At 40.9% G+C, this 15,961-nt stretch overlaps 2 protein-coding genes across 3 annotated transcripts in view; both read left to right on the top strand.

Moving 5' to 3' along the window:
* The window catches only part of Rapgef5 (Rap guanine nucleotide exchange factor 5), a 230,673-nt gene that overhangs the window by 99,000 nt on the left and 115,712 nt on the right, over positions 1–15,961 (top strand). The window contains exon 8 of one of the 2 annotated variants that reach the window (XM_047562082.1): positions 10,781–10,851. In XM_047562082.1, the coding sequence (XP_047418038.1) occupies positions 10,781–10,851 (71 nt within the window). Of the gene's footprint in view, positions 1–10,777; positions 10,852–15,961 lie in introns of both variants that reach the window. The other variant, XM_047562081.1, reaches the window with a different exon arrangement.
* On the top strand, positions 14,341–15,315 carry LOC124991216 (histone H3.3A-like). Its single transcript, XM_047562084.1, has one exon. The coding sequence runs from the start codon at positions 14,395–14,397 to the stop codon at positions 14,803–14,805; it is 411 nt and encodes a 136-aa protein (XP_047418040.1). The 5' UTR covers positions 14,341–14,394; the 3' UTR covers positions 14,806–15,315.

The raw sequence follows: 15,961 nt of genomic DNA, 5'->3' as shown, positions 1-15,961 counted from the left end.
ACGTTGGCGTATGAATATTAATGACTTTGTCTTTATGTTTCTTACTTTCTGCTCCATCCCGAGGACACATGATCTGATTAGATCCCATTCAAGATGAAAACACAAAAGAGCAAAGCACGTTATCATACACAGAGAGAGAAGTTGCTGCCAGTGATTAAGTGCTTCTCACCCCTGCTTCCTTCCACACATCCATCCTGGGGTCATGGTTATTAGTATCCTTCCCCCTTTTTACAAGAAACGAAACTGAAGCTTGGTAGTTGATATAGGAACTTGATATAGGTCATATACTAGAAGTACCCTGGAAGTACTGCTACATTTCTTCCCAAATGTATTATGAAAAGAAATTCCTTTAAATTCTAGTGGGATCAATTTTGATGAGGGTAGAGGGAAATGTCAGGTCTTTTCTGGACTCTTCTTACGCTGTACTCCTCCTTTTATGTTTTTATTCAGTGGCCCATATGGTGTCCTTGCTTCTGTTTGCGAACACAGGGACTCCCAGGGGACTCTTGGTGGTTCCTCTGTATGTTTTAGAATTCTACACGGTCACATCAGCAGGAAGATTTAGCAGTAGAATTAGTGACAATTTGGAAATAAACAAAAAGAGCATGGGACGAGTGTCAAAAACTTGTATGAATGTGATCATTAACATGTAGGTTGTCTCCTATAAAGCCTTAGTTAATACGAGTGTTCCATATAGAGCTGACCTATTTTGTTTTCTGGCTTACAGTCCCCACGGCAGAATTATGAAAAGCTGTCATGAGCAAATCAAGAGACTCACATTCAGCACTGGTTAGCCACTTGCTGTGACTTAGTGGCTGCAAGAGACTCATTTTCTTATTCTGGAAATGGAGCTAATGGCACGTGCCTCTGGGGCTTATTGGCGGGTTAAATGACACTGCATAAAGCACATAGCTTTTTGATGGCATAACACGGACTCTGAAACCTTATTTCTTTTACTACCCGAGATAAGTCTTTTAAAATTTAATTCCTGAGAGAAATTATGTAGAGTAGTAGCATATACTAAGGTCTTTTTAAATGAATGAACACCGTGCAGTGTCTGAGAGCCTTTGCTGTTCCTGTCTTGTACGGTGTGATTATAGCAGATTGGCCTGAATCTGTCCCGTCACCAGAACATATCCTCGAAAGGAATGTAAAAAAAGCTAAAGCATTCTGCCTTTCAAGAAAAATGGCAAAGAATTATAGCTAAGGTTACTTTGCTTTTTATCCATTGAGGGTTTATTTTAGCAGGATAACATACAAACTGTCTTTGCATTACAATTTTTTTTTCCCCTGGTACATTGCCTGGTAAGCATAGGAACAGAAACGGGCTACTGGGATCAAGTACTGATTGCTCTTTATTGCTCTGGTTAATGGGGTAAATGATTATGCTCAGATTAAAGGACCTGATATGGGGTACCTTTCCTCTAGTGACATTATCATTTTTCTCTGTTGAGTAACTTTTCCATTAACTGGGCTTATATTGATTCTTACTTAAAAGAAAACACCATAAAAACCTACTAAGAAATGGAAGAGAAGGAAGTTTGGAAGGTCTTGTCCATGAGTCAAAGACACAGAATTGACATGGAATCCTCTCTGCCTTGGGGCTGGGATAAATCCCGGAGTCCGTGAGGCAGCAGCGGCGGCGGCGGGCAGCCAGAGCCCTTCCCTTGCCCTGGAACCCCTCAGTGCATTGCCTGGGGTGTGTACCATGGGGAGCATCTGCCAGGATGCCAGAGCTTTTGATCTACATCTTATTTTAGTCTCCTCACTGTAGATTGATTGTGTTTTCTGTGTGTGGTGGATTTCCAACACACCTTTATTCAAATGTGAGTGAAAGTAATACATTTCTTTTATGCAGCAAACATTTTTTTTAAAATCTGCTCTATATAAATGCATGGTTTGTAAGGCTTGGGAGGAGGGAGTGGGCAGGAGCACTTAAAAAATGTTTAAGTCATTATGGCTCTAATTTTCACAGAACTAGTAGGAGATTCAAGTCAGTTCTTGCTCAGATGGTTGGCAGTAAACCTCCTGCTTTCTTAGTTTTCAGCCTTACTTCTGTTTAATTAATTTAAGACAATTTAATCTTTTCTTTTCTTTTTTTTCACTCATGGGAATCAAACCCAGGGCCTCATGCATGTTGGGCAAGTGCTCTACCACTGAGCGACATCCCCAGCCCTTTTTATTTTTTGAAACAGGGTCTCAGTAAGTTGCCAAGGCTGGTCCCAAGCTTGTGATCTTCCTGCCTCAGCCTCCTGAGTGGGATTATAGGCATGCACCACTGTGCTTAGAGAATTTAATCTTTGCAGCCTATTGGTACAGATAGAGTCAGACCTCGGTACTTGGTTTTATCTTCCACTGACTTCCTGTGTAATTCTAGACAAGCTATTTAGCCTCTCTCAGGTTCAGCATTTCCATCTGTAAAATGAGGATAATTAGTGGCATTTGGAATCAGATTAGGGAGGGGTTCAACTGTACACCTGTCCTAATACATCACTGGGATAACAGATACATCATCTCATTTAACTCAGATTTCTATATGAAGAATAATAAAAGTGACAAAATGTAAATGGAGTCTGCTTTGCCAAGGAAGTTGGTCTTATCTACTGGAAGTTTATAAATGCTCCTTGCTGGACATAAATGTATACACACACACACACACACACAGATCTATCTGTGTACCACCAAGGAACACTTTCGCAGTGAATATTGAGAATATTTTCTCATCAAAGCACGTTACTCAGGGCCCACCAAGGCGGGGCCCCACTAACCTGTAGACTGGCGAGGTTTTGGATGGTGATTAGTCATAATTCTAAAGTCAAATCAAACATGAGGATTTTCTCAGCCTGGACAGTGTGATTTTTATCCATGCATGTATAACTGTGTAAGAAAAATTATGAGTATCATAAAAATTAAGTATTAGAAGTGTCAGAAAATATATTCAATTATAACTTGTCAATTTAAAATAAAAAAAAATAATTTTAGAAATTACCAAATGAGATGATTTCAAAAAGGTAAATGCTGAATCCCAAGAAATGGTATTCATCTTTTATTAATAGAAACTTAGCCTTTCACTAGTCCAACTAAATAAGTGCTGAACAGATATTTAACACATATTAACATTAAAAGGTATCAAATTATTAACTTGCTCCCAGCAGCCTTTAGTTCAGGCATGCTAGTATCTTGACCACAGGGATATAGGGAAGATTGAATGGGATAATCCACATTAAAAGTTTATCAAGTGCCTGAAAGAGTTAGAACGTACATATTTCTCACAATCATGGTGATATTTCCTTTGCCCACACCACCTCACTTGCTTCTAAATGAACTTCAATCTCCTTAGCCCAAAATTCAAGCCTGTGTTAGTCGGCTTTCCGTCAGTATAATACATGCCTGACATAATTAACTTACAGAGAGGAAAGTTTTCTTTTGTCTTATATACACTTTTGGAGATTTCAGTCCATAATTGATTTGCCCTGTTTCTTTGGGCCTGTGACAAGGATGCACATCATGGCAGAAGTGCATGGAGGAGCAAAACTACTCACCTCATGGCTGGGAAGTGAAAGAAAAAGCAAGCAAGAGATCAGGGTCCCACAGTCTCCTTCGAGACCATGCCCCAGTGACCTAAACACCTCCTATTAGGTCCCAACTCCTAAAGGTTCACCACCTCCCAATGGTGCCAAGGTGGTGGGGGTGGGGGTAGAACAAGCCTTTACCGTACAGAACTTTGGAGGATGTTCCAGATCCAAACTACAGTAAAGCCCAATTTCTTTCCCAGTTTTGTTTTTTTATTGTCACCACACTGCACTGTCACTGTTCCCAAGCTTTTCTCCAACTTTCTTCTGTTTGTCAGCTCGCCACCTTGACTGCCTTCCTCTCCTCTCCTAATCTACCTGTCAAAGTCTACCTTTTCCTCGTAGCCACTTGCATTATCTCAGTCCCTTCCTCCCCAGGGGATGTTACATTATTCCATTTGGATCTCACTTATAATTATTACTTTCTGAATTGGTCACCTTTGTGCAGCATACTGTGTACTGGAAATTATCCCTTGTGTTGAGAATGTGAAAACATTCTCTCCTTTTGAGCAATTCAAGATGTAAGATTAGTAGATTATTTGTTTTGCTAACTATAAAACACTGAGATAAAAACAGTAGTGTACAGAAAAAACTTTGTTAGTCCATGAGGGGGCTCTTCATTTTGTCCAGGGCCTCAGATGCAGGTAGTGAGGACTCAGAGGCCTCTTCATGAAAGGGGTAGTTGGGCCCCGGAACCTGTGGACTAGGACAGTGTTGTCTGGTGGAGGTGAGATTGAGGACACTCCAGACCAGAAACAAGAAATGTGGGAGATGCACCTGGGGAGAGAGTCTGAGACCCGATGGCCTGGCTTTCGAGGCCAAGGTGAGGGCTTCAGCCTGAATGTTGGTCATTGTTGAAGAGTGGAGTGCTGGTGTCAGAGCTTCCAGGGCCACACGTCCCTGGGGATGGTACTGTGGAGCTGGTCTGGTATTAGTGTCATGTTCTCTAAGTAGCAGAGGCCAGGTGGGGGGTGACACGATCACACTCCCGCTTTGGAAATGCAGCTCAGGCAACTGTATGGAGAAGTGAGGCTGTGACAGCAGCAGGTGAGAGCCGATGAGGTCATGAGCCATGACAGTGGCCCAGAAGAAGGGTGGAAATGCTGTAGGTGGAGAAGTGACAGATGTGGTGCGAGGCTGACAGACGCCTGGGGTTTCCCGGTTCAGAAGGTGGTGCTGATCTAAAGTACATACAAAGCCCAGGAAGAGGAAGGGGCTGTGGAGCAGAGCGAAGGTAACGCCTGTGACTCACGGCCTTGGTGTCCTCGCTCCATAGGATCACTCCTTCTCAGGGACAGATTGGGCCGCAGCTTGCATGTAGGTGATATGTCGCAGTGTGTGAAATGAAAGTGTTCGCCGTGTCACTGGCGCTGCACGCTTGGACCTCAGAGGAGAGGGTGGAGATGCTGGCAGAGATGTGGGAATGGCCCGCATGACAGTGAGGAGTTGAAACCATAGGAGCAGATAAGATCACCAAGAGAAGAGAGAAGGAAGGGAGATCAGGGCAGGCTTGGATTTTTCTGAGGGTTCAGGAAGCAGAAAAGAGTGCTATAAATCACCAGTCTCAGGTTCGGGTGAGAGGCTGCACAGCTTGGGGCTGAGAGCAGGTTGTTGGGACAGAGAAGCTGCTGTCACTGGTCAGCATTCAGAGGAGCTCCAGTGGCTCTGGACAGACCAGGTTGTAACCCCATGTGGAGTGTGTGGGTGGTGAATACCCATCCCTCATTTTCAAATGTCAATGCTAAAAGCAAAGCAAAACAAAACAAAAGGTGATGTAAAAAGTCGCAAGTACATTTTCTTTTCTTTGTAAAGACCAGAAGAGATTTGAGCACTGGGAAGCGTTTGGGTTATTTACTGACAAGAGTGAGTCTGCTCTCTGCGCCTGTCTTCCTGCAGGCTCGGTTCCCTGCCCTCCCTCCCGCACAGGATGTGCTCCTTGCTGAGTGTGCATGGCATGTTGTTTTGTGGGGCCTCCAAAAGTAAATATTATGACCAGTTCCAGGAGGGTACAAAAAAACAGCTGATTATTTACATAAAGAGAAACTGGGTCCTGCCTCCTGCAGCCTGGAAACCGTAGTGTTTTCCTAACATTTTTATGTCCACAACCCATAGAACACATAAAGATCCTGACCTGGTATGCATCTCATTCCCACTTGTGAAAAATACTAGCTGTGATGCATTTTCAATCTTCGCTCTATTCCCTATCCTTTCTTTTGCATCGTGTTCTGTTTCATTAAAAATGAAAAGAAATCCTGGTCAAAAGCTGCGTGTGGTGGCACATGCCTTTAATCCCAGCTACTTCAGAGACTGAGGATCAAAAATTGGAGGCCAACCTGGGCAACTTCTTGAGAACTTGCCTCAAAATAAAATAACAAAGGCCAGGGATATAATTCAGCGGTAGAGCACTTATCTAGCACGCATGAGGCCCAGGTTCAATCCCCAGTATTGGAAAAAGAGAGGAAAAAAAAAAAGGTCCTGGTTGGGATCAGTTTGATCAGTGCTGTTCTGCTCCATCCTTGACTGAAGCAGAGAGGAACAGTTGCAGATACAGACATTTACATATGAAGACTAGAAAAGAGAACTTCACCTTGCTAGTCTTGATGGCCTGATCTGTAAAATGGGCATGATTTTACCTGCCCAACTCTTCAGGCTGAATGTCAGATGAATCCTTTATGAAAGGGATTTCTCTTTGAAAAAAAAAAAAAAAATGCTGTGCAGGTGAAAGATTATTGCCCAAACTTAAGTTCTTGGCAAAGAACCTAACGAATTATTTTTCTTTACTCTATTTGTTGATTTTTCACAAAGAGACTTAAAATACTAAATTTCTGTCTGTAGGAAAATTTTTCATTTGTTTATAAGTTAAAAAAAAAAAAGCGTTGTTTAACATTTAAAGAATGGTCCCAACTGTAGTGCCCTATATTCCTTGTGTGTTTAATGTAGCTCTTACCTGTACAAAATTGATCAGAGATTAAATAAGCCTCACTTTGAAAGGACATCAGTTCCCCCCAACCCCCCCCTTTTTTTTTTTTTTTAGTGGAGTTACTAGGAGAGTTTTCCTAGCACCTATCTTAGTAAGTTGGGGATGGGGTGGCAGGGAGAAAACCTTTTGCTCCTAAGTCAACAAGAAAGTGACATCAAAGCAAGCCCTGGGATCCTTGGGGACTGTCAACTGTCACTCATCTTGAATCCCTTTTGGCTAATTTACAAATAGATACATTTAAACTAGATATTCTTGTGTGTATTAGTGCTAATTAATTCACATATTTTCTTGGTCTCCTGTGGGCTCTAATGTTCACTATTCAGAGTACATGCTCTAGATCTTAAACTTGTGTTTTTGTTGTGGTAAGTTATTTTCAAAGGCTGTTTCTTGCTTTAGATTCTGAGTGTGGAGAGATAAGGGGATGGTTTGTGTTGGCAGAGACCAAGCGTCCCAGCCTCCCTGGGCCCAGAAGCTGTCATTCCTTGTGTACGAGTTCTGCTGGAAGAAACTGTCCCAGAGTCAATATTTGCATAGGAAAATTTGCCCAACCTACCTTTATTTGATCAGATAAAAGAAAAACTAGACTCACAAATCTGAATAGCTTCTTCTTCCTCCTTCTACCACAGGTTCCTCACTGGTAGGAGGCATGAAGAGGGAAATTGTCTCCTAATTTATTCCCTGACATTAACATTAATCTGCGTATTAAAGGTTCAACAGAGCGAGCATTCCTTTTCAGATAGCTCCAGCCACGCATTTCATGCATGTGACTTCATGGGGTGATCATAAATCCTTGTAAATCCAGATTAAATAAGTTTCTGTTCCCAAGTGGCATATGTGAGCCACTGGCTAAAATGCATCCTTGGAATTGTGATTTTTCAGTATTTCCTAGAAAATAATGTTGCTTATGTGTTATAACATTGTCATTTCCTCACCATCAGGGTATTGGGGTTCAGAGTCCAGCAGAAAGTCTCTCCAGTGTGCCAACTGTAATGCCTTAACTAACTTGTGTTTCTCATTCTCTGTTAATTTAAGTGTAATGCCAAATAGCAGATTTCAAAGTCTGCAAAGTTGCAACAATAAATGTAGCATTTGGGAGCTGGGGATGTAGTTCTGTGGTAGAGGTCTTGCCTAGCATGCAGGAGGCCTTAGGTTTGATCCCCAGCACCACAAAATGGATGAATGAGAGAACAAAGCAAGCATTGTGTTGTGGAAAAGCTAGAAAAAAAGAACTGACTTTTTATCCAAAGTTTGCTTTTATATTTGTATAATCCTCCTATAATTCTTTTTCTTTTCTTTCTTTCTTTCTTTTTGTTTTGTTTTGTTTTGTTTTGTTTTTAACTTCCATGTACCATTTACTTTTATTCTGAAATTTTAATGTTTTAAATGATGGGAATGAACAACTTGGGTATTACTAGTAACTATAACTCTGTTTCTTTATATTAAGAATCATGCCTAAATCTCAACAACATGTAGTGTTAACTCTCAGTCCTAAAATTGTTATTCATTGTCCTAAATGTTCTATGTCCTAGGTTAATAAGGCAAGAAAGAGAAAGAAATGTTTACACCCCAAAACACTGTTGTTTTAAAACGAAACAAAAAAGTGAATTTAGTAGATTAAAATAGCCCAGAATTTAATTTTCTTCATCATTCATCGAAACTAAAGCTTTAAAGAGCAAAAATCCAAAAGCACAAATGAAATGCCAAGGCATGGCTGGTCTTCATGTGCCATGATCCAACCTGCCATCTAGGATGGTACTTCTGATTTCAGTTGATTGAGGGAAGTTCCTCATTTCTGCAGCCCTCTGCCATTTTAAGTAGAGTTTCGATGTTATTCTAGAGTTTGTTTTTCCTTTGTTATTCTCACCTCTAGCTTTTCCAAGAAAACATGAGTGCTTTTCTTCATTCTGAAGTTTCTTCCTAAACTGGGCAACAGTAGCACCAGGGGCCCCTTTTGAACAAGTATGAATGGCACTTTTTTTTTTTTTTCCCCTGAAAACAGGAGAAAAGTTTCTGCCCCTTTACACTATTCCTGCTGACCTATAGATGCTCAACTGCAGGACTTACCCTAGTGGTCTGTGGGCTTCAACAGAATTTTCCTTCCTTCATCTTTCACAAATAGCTTTAAAAAAAAGCAGCTTATTATGTAAGTAGATGTAGTCAAGTAGTGCCATTGTGGTCCCTTGGGGATGAATTGTTGGTCCCAGTTAGGGCTTGCTGCGGGGTGCTGTATTCACAGCACTGTAGGGGGCTCCATGCTGAGGCCAAACCCCGGGCATGAAAGGCATACAAAAGCAAAAGGCACATGAAGTGATATTCTAAAAACTACAGAGCAGAGAGCAAATATTTAAAAGTACTCGAAATAATGCAAAGTGAATCCATAAGTAAAGCAGGTTACTCACTGTTAGCTAGGTTGCTGTGCTTTTGCTGGAGAAGGCAGAAAGGGTCAGCGTTATGGTGGATAGAAGGAATAGCTTATCCTGCTTAGAAGAGATCACTGACTGCTGCCTCTCCCTCTTCTCATCTCCTGCATTCAGTTCACTGGAAAGTTGTGTCCATTCTGTGTTAAAAAACAAAAACAAAAACAAAAAAACTCAAGTCCTGCAGTTTCTCCTGCTCACTGTCACCCTCTGGTATGAGCCCTTGTCCTTTCTAGGCAGAATGGTAGCAACAGTCACCTAACTGGTCCCCCTGCTTCCATTTGACTCTCTTGATTCTGTTCTCCACGAATAAGCCAAAAAGAACATTGGAACACATATATCAAATCGTGCAATTCCTCAGATAAAATTCTTTAATGGTTCCTCATGTTCTTAAGATCAAATCTAAATTTACTGTGGCCTGTACTCCTTCAGGATTGGCTCATGTCGCTGTCCCCTGCCTTGGGTAGCTTCATTCATCTCAACCTTCAGGTCTGAGCCCCAGTATCACTTTCTTAAAGAAGCACCACCCGTGACCTTCTCTGAACAGTGACCTCTGCTAGTTGGTCTTCTGCCATGCTCCCCCCTTCCCCCTTTCTTTCTTTCTCGTTCCTGGGGATTGAACCCAGTTTTGCTTTACCACTGAGCTAATTTTTATTTTCAGAGAGGGTCTCACTAAGTTGCCCAGGCTGACCTTGAACTTTCAGTCTTCCTACTGGAGCCTCCTGAGTCGCTGGGATGATTGGCATGTGCCATTGTACCCCTCTTTGTTTCTTTAAGGCCCTTATTGTGACTTTCAATTTCATCTTATTTTTTTAAATTCTCATTTACAGTAGTAGTTGTTATTGACGATTTTCCCAGATGTGATATGTATGCTTCGTGGAGCTTATCTGCCTTACTCATAGGAAGGGGCAGGCACATAGTAGGTTCTTAGTAAATAGTAGTTAAAATGAAAAGTACAGGTGATATAGAGAGAAAAGTTATCCAGTCATCACATTTTGATCTGAATTACATAAAATACATTTTCTTGTTGAATGTTAGTATGAAGATGGAGATTTAAAGGAAGGTAGAGTGTTGGAGGAAGGCTTTCTGTGATGAGCTGTTCACTTAGTAAGATAAACAATACATAGGCCCACACCTGGCACTTGTTTTTATACTTTTTGAGACTGATTATTTTAGCAGTTGTGCCCAAGCTGGACTAGATAAGGAAGAGGCTGAAATCAAGAGCTTAGTGTAGGAGGTTATTGCAATAGCGAGTGAAGGGAGATAAGGACTTGGACAGGGAGAAGCTGGTGAACAGAGAGGTAGACTCAGGACTCAGTTTAGAATTTTGTAGTAACAATGCACCAAGCAACCAAGATATAAAATGTTATGTTTCCTTTACTGTATGACATTTACACTGCCTGCCAGAAAACCTCATTCAAAAAAAGGAAGAAAAAAAAAAAAAGATTCCTCTCAACTGAAATGAATAGAAGCCTTTATCTGTACCCCAGATTCCCTTTGGTGAAGCACAACACTGATACAATGTCAGGTTGGATTTAGGTGAATAACTGAGATTAAATTTTCCTGCTGCCATTGATTTAATAGATGATATAATGTACATGAAAAATATCTAGTGATGTATTTAACTTTTCATCCAAATATCAAGAAATTGTAAACTAAAAAAATAAAAAAGAAATAGTGCTGCTATTTACATTTTATGAATCTACCTAGCATCATTTTTCCTGCCAAATTGCTACCTGAAAGAAAATTACATGAAGGATTTTTCTTATGGTGCTACAATTTGTTTTCTCTTGTTCTTTTTCTTTAAGCAGTTGAACAGGATGACGAGGACAGTGACAAACGTGTGGCTGAGACAGAAGCTGAGGGGACTCTGGATCCTCAGGTACTGTCAGTTCTGCGGCAGGTCCTTGCTCTGCCTTCCTCTGTTCAGGGTGGTGAAATGGTATAGGTGTTTGCAAAAGATACGTATTTTACCTTTTGTGTTCTGTAAATAGCCATTTGCTGGGAATAAAGTACTTAGTTTTGGTATATAAGTACTTCACAAGAAGGACCCTGAATTGCCAATCTCCTTTATAAGGGTTTCACTCTGCAGTTTCAGTTACCCACTGTCTATCTAAAAATACTAAATGGAAATGTCCAGAAATAAGCAATTCATAGTGATATTTTGTTTTTGGTTTTTGTAGTGCTGGGCTGGAGATGGAACCCAGGGCCTCATACATGCTAAGCAAGTACTCTGTCACTTGGCTACATCTCCAGCCCAACTATTAGTTTTAAATTGTGTTCTACTCTGGGTAGTAAGATGAAATCTGGTGCTTTCTGGCTCTGTCCTCCCAAGGATTTGATTCATGCCTTTGTCCACCGTGTCTATGCTGTATATACTACCTACCTGTTTGTCGCTCAGTAACTATCTCAACTATCAGGTGAACTGTCAAGGTCCCACATGACTTGTGTTTAAGTAACCCTTATACAGCAGGCTAACACCATGTCACAGTACCTGTGTCATTCACCTCATCTCACATCACAAGGAAAGGGTGAATCCAGTAAATAAGATATCTTGAGAAAGACGCCGTTCCTATCATTTTTGTAGTGTAGTTACCATTGTCCTATTTTATCATTAGTTATTGTTGTTAATCTCTTAGTGAGACTGATTTATAGGTATGTGTGCATACATGACAAGAAAAAGATTTAGTAGACATAGGGATCAGTAGTAGCCGTGGTTTCAGCATCCGCCAGGGGACTCTTGACATGTCCCCTGGAGATAAAGGGGAACTACTGTATTAAGAGAGACAGCCCACTTTCCAGAGAAAGCAAGAAAATAAAGCATGGGCAGCTGATGGCACCAACAGCCACAGCTGTCCCTATAAATGAGCTCCATGCCTCTACTGCCAGAGATGCTCTGCTCCATGCTGTGACGTGGTCACTAAGCCACGGCATGCGGGTGTGCTTTGGTGGCAGCTTGTTCTCTAGAAACCATTGTGACATAAACACTTAGGACACCCTATGGCTGTCAGAAACTTTATATCAAAGTGGAATATCTGAAGATTCATAGCCTGGTTGACCTGCTGCCCTTCACCTTGACGTTTCTAAATCTGTTGATTCTGGTTAGAATAGTCCCATTATGAAAAAGGCACACTCATACATTGCTGGTGGGGTTGCAAATTAGTGCAACCACTATGGAAAGCAGTGTGGAGATTCCTCAGAAAACTTGGAATGGACCCACCATTTGACCCAGCTATCCCACTCCTTGGCCTATACCCAGAGGACTTAAAATCAGCATACTACAGTAATGCAGTCACACCAATGTTCATAGCCACTCAATTCACAATAGCTACATTGTGGAACCAACCTAGATGGCCTTCAATTGATGAATGGATAAAGAAACTGTGGTATATACACACAATGGAATATTACTCAGCCGTAAAGAAGAATAAAATTACAACATTTGCAGGCAAATGGATGAAGTTGGAGAGTATCATGCTAAGTGAGATAAGCCAATCCCAAAAAAACCAAAGGCCAAATGACCTCTCTGATAAGCGAATGATGATATATAACATGGGGGTGGGAGGGAGGCAAGAATAGAGGAAGGATGGATTGTATAGAGGAAAAAGAGGGGTGGGGGGGGGAGGAAAAATAACAGAATGAGACCAACATCATTACCCTATGTACATGTGTGTTTACACAGATGGTATGACTCTACTTCATGTAAAAACAGAGAAACAAGTTGTACCCCATTTGTTTACAATGAATCAAAATAAATAAATTATTAAAAAAAGAATAGTTCCATTAACTTTTTCAGTTAAGATTAAACAGGCTGTAACATTTTTAAAATTCACATTATTTTGCTTTTATAATGTTAAAGATAAGTTCCTATGGACATTACATTTCAGACTTGCAAGCAAACCTGTGTAGGAATCCCCAACTTAGCGCATTTACTACTTTTGCAAAGATTTTGTAAATCATTAATTTATTGGTGGGATACTTCTAAGTTAATTAAATTATTTATTTATTTGTGGTTCTTGGAGTAGAACTCAGGGCCTTATGCATGCTGATACTGTACTTCTGAGCTACATCTCCAGCCCAAAATGTTTCTAAATTTAAACTGCTCTTACTCTTCATTTGTTTTGAATTTATTCGATAGGCAGAAGTCAGTTTGAATTCAATTTTATTTCTCAAAAGGACACACAAATCCTGCTCTTTGAGATTTTGTGATTTTATTAAACAGCAGTAATATAACCATATCTACAGGATATAGAGAAGAATGAAACCATGAAACCAATGAATCAGTAATTGGATGAGGAATAGATTCTATTTAAATCCAGAGTCAAGTTCACTGAAAGCATAATTATGAGTGGCATAGGACAAAGCTGTGCAGGAAGGAGGGCCACTGTCACCTGCTCTGATCTGTCAAGCCTCATCTGCTGCCACCTGGAAGCTCCTGGAACATCCAGTTTTGTTGGTTTGATTCACAGGCCCACCAGTCTAGCTTCTTTGGGTGGAATCAGTACTTCAGGTCATGGCAGGTGAGCTTAAAGAAAATTTTCAGAATTTCTGCCCTTGGATTCCTAGGCAGAATTAGAAATAAGTGTGCAAGCTCCTGGATGTACAAATGTGTATAATTTATACGATTTATTTATTTGATGCTTCATGTATATGTAATTGATTGAACACCTGTATGCCAGACTCCAGGCATACAGGTAATCTTCACTCCAAGGTATAAAAATTAAACAATTTAAGTGAACATTTGTTTGTCATTCATTCTTTGTGGTACTTAATTAAATATTATTACTCTGGAAGAAATGCCCCCACTTTGGGCACAGAAAGGATTGATGGTCACTAACCCTAGAGAGACTGGGCCCTGTCGTACATAGGTTTCCTTCCTACCAGAGAACTCTAGTCTCTTCTCATTTGTTGCCTCTTCTCTTCCTTCTCTCACTAAAAATATTTTTTCTACCTAAGAAACTCCCTGTTTCAGCACTGTGTGACACATGATCGGAACCAAGAGAGCATGGTTCCTTCTTCCTTATGACTGGTGACTTTGAGCAAGTCTCTTAGCGGCTCTAAACTTGTGAGTTCCCATTGGGTAGCACTACCACATCTTTGTCGCCATGGTGTCCCCACTGTGCTGGGCACTACCTACTATGAATAGTTTTCATTTCTGTAAAATTGAGATGTAAGGTTGTTGTGAGGTTGAAATGAAGTCATGTCAAAAGATTTGGAGGCTGCCATGCTAAGTGAAATAAGCCAATTCCAAAAAGCCAAAGGCTGAATGTTCTCTCTGCCCTGGGAATGCTAACACACAATAAGGGGGATGGTCAAAAATGGAAGTTCAGGCCGCGCCGCCGTCGCTCTCTAACGCCAGCGCCGCCTCTAGCTTGCCGAGCTCCAGCAGAAGGAGAAGGGGGGTAAGTAAGGAGATCTTTCTACCATGGCTCGTACAAAGCAGACCACCCGCAAATCGACCGGTGGTAAAGCACCCAGGAAACAACTGGCTACAAAAGCTGCTCGCAAGAGTGCGCCCTCTACTGGAGGGGTGAAGAAACCTCATCGTTACTGGCCTGGTACTGTGGCGCTTCGTGAAATTAGACGTTATCAGAAGTCCACTGAACTTCTGATTCGCAAACTCCCCTTCCAGCGTCTGGTGCGAGAAATTGCTCAGGACTTCAAAACAGATCTGCGCTTCCAGAGCGCAGCTATTGGTGCTTTGCAGAAGGCAAGTGAGGCCTATCTGGTTGGCCTTTTTGAAGACACCAACCTGTGTGCTATCCATGCCAAACGTGTAACAATTATGCCAAAAGACATCCAACTAGCACGCCGCATACGTGGAGAACGTGCTTAAGAATTCACTATGATGGGAAACATTTCATTCTCAAAAAAAAATTTTTTTTTTCTCTTCTTCCTGTTATTGGTAGTTCTGAACGTTAGATATTTTTTTCCATGGGGTCAAAAGGTACCTAAGTATATGATTGCAAGTGGAAAAATAGGGGACAGAAATCAGGTATTGGCCATTTTTCCATTTTCATTTGTGTGTGAATTTTTAATATAAATGCGGGGATGTAAAGCATTAATGCAAGTCAAAATGTTTCAGTGAACAAGTTTCAGCAGTTCAACTTTATAACAATTACAAATAAAACTGTTAAATTTTTCTGGACAATGCCAGCATTTGGATTTTTTTAAACAAGTAAATTTCTTATTGACGGCAACTAAATGGTGTTTGTAGCATTTTTATCATACAGTAGATTCCATCCATTCACTATACTTTTCTAACTGAGTTGTCCTACATGCAAGTACATGTTTTTAATGTTGTCTGTCTTCTGTGCTGTTCCTGTAAGTTTGCTATTAAAATACATTAAACTATAAAAAAAAAAAAATGGAAGTTCATCGGATTAGACAAAGAGGAATGAAGGGAAGGGAGAGGGGGATGGGAATAGGAAAGACAGTGGAAGGAATTGGATGGAACTTTCCTTTGTTCACATATGAATACACGACCAGTGTAACTGCTCATCATGTACAACCACAAGGATGGGATCAAAATTAGAATAAGTTATACTCCATGTATGTCTAATATGACTCTATTCCCATGTATATATCTCAAAAAGAACAAATTAAAAAATACAGGCAAATTTTTAAAAAGTGTCTGTCCGGGGGCTGGGGATGTAGCTCTCAGTGGTTAGAGCACTTGCTAGCATTTGAGAGACCCGGGGTTTAGCCTGCAGCCCTGAAAAAAAATAAATTAAATTAAAATTAGAATGAAAACACCTGTAGTTCTGGCACATAAACCAATTTCAGCCAGGGTTAGGCAGCACAGTGTGAGGTATAAGAGCCCGGCCTCCAGGACCAGCCGGCCTGGGTTCTCTTCCTGGCTCTGCCACAGTCGCCTTGGGCAAGGCAGCTCTCCCAGGCCCCTTCTTTCTTTTTGCTGATAACATCCAGTATCAACACTCAGCACTTCGGACATGCTGGTCACTCTTCTAAGGTCCTTGTTTTTGCCCGTG

This window comes from Sciurus carolinensis, chromosome 8 (genome assembly GCF_902686445.1).
Source record: "Sciurus carolinensis chromosome 8, mSciCar1.2, whole genome shotgun sequence".
Lineage (NCBI taxonomy): Eukaryota > Metazoa > Chordata > Mammalia > Rodentia > Sciuridae > Sciurus > Sciurus carolinensis.
Note: the sequence above shows the minus strand (reverse complement) of the source record. Positions and strands in the feature narration are given on the sequence as shown.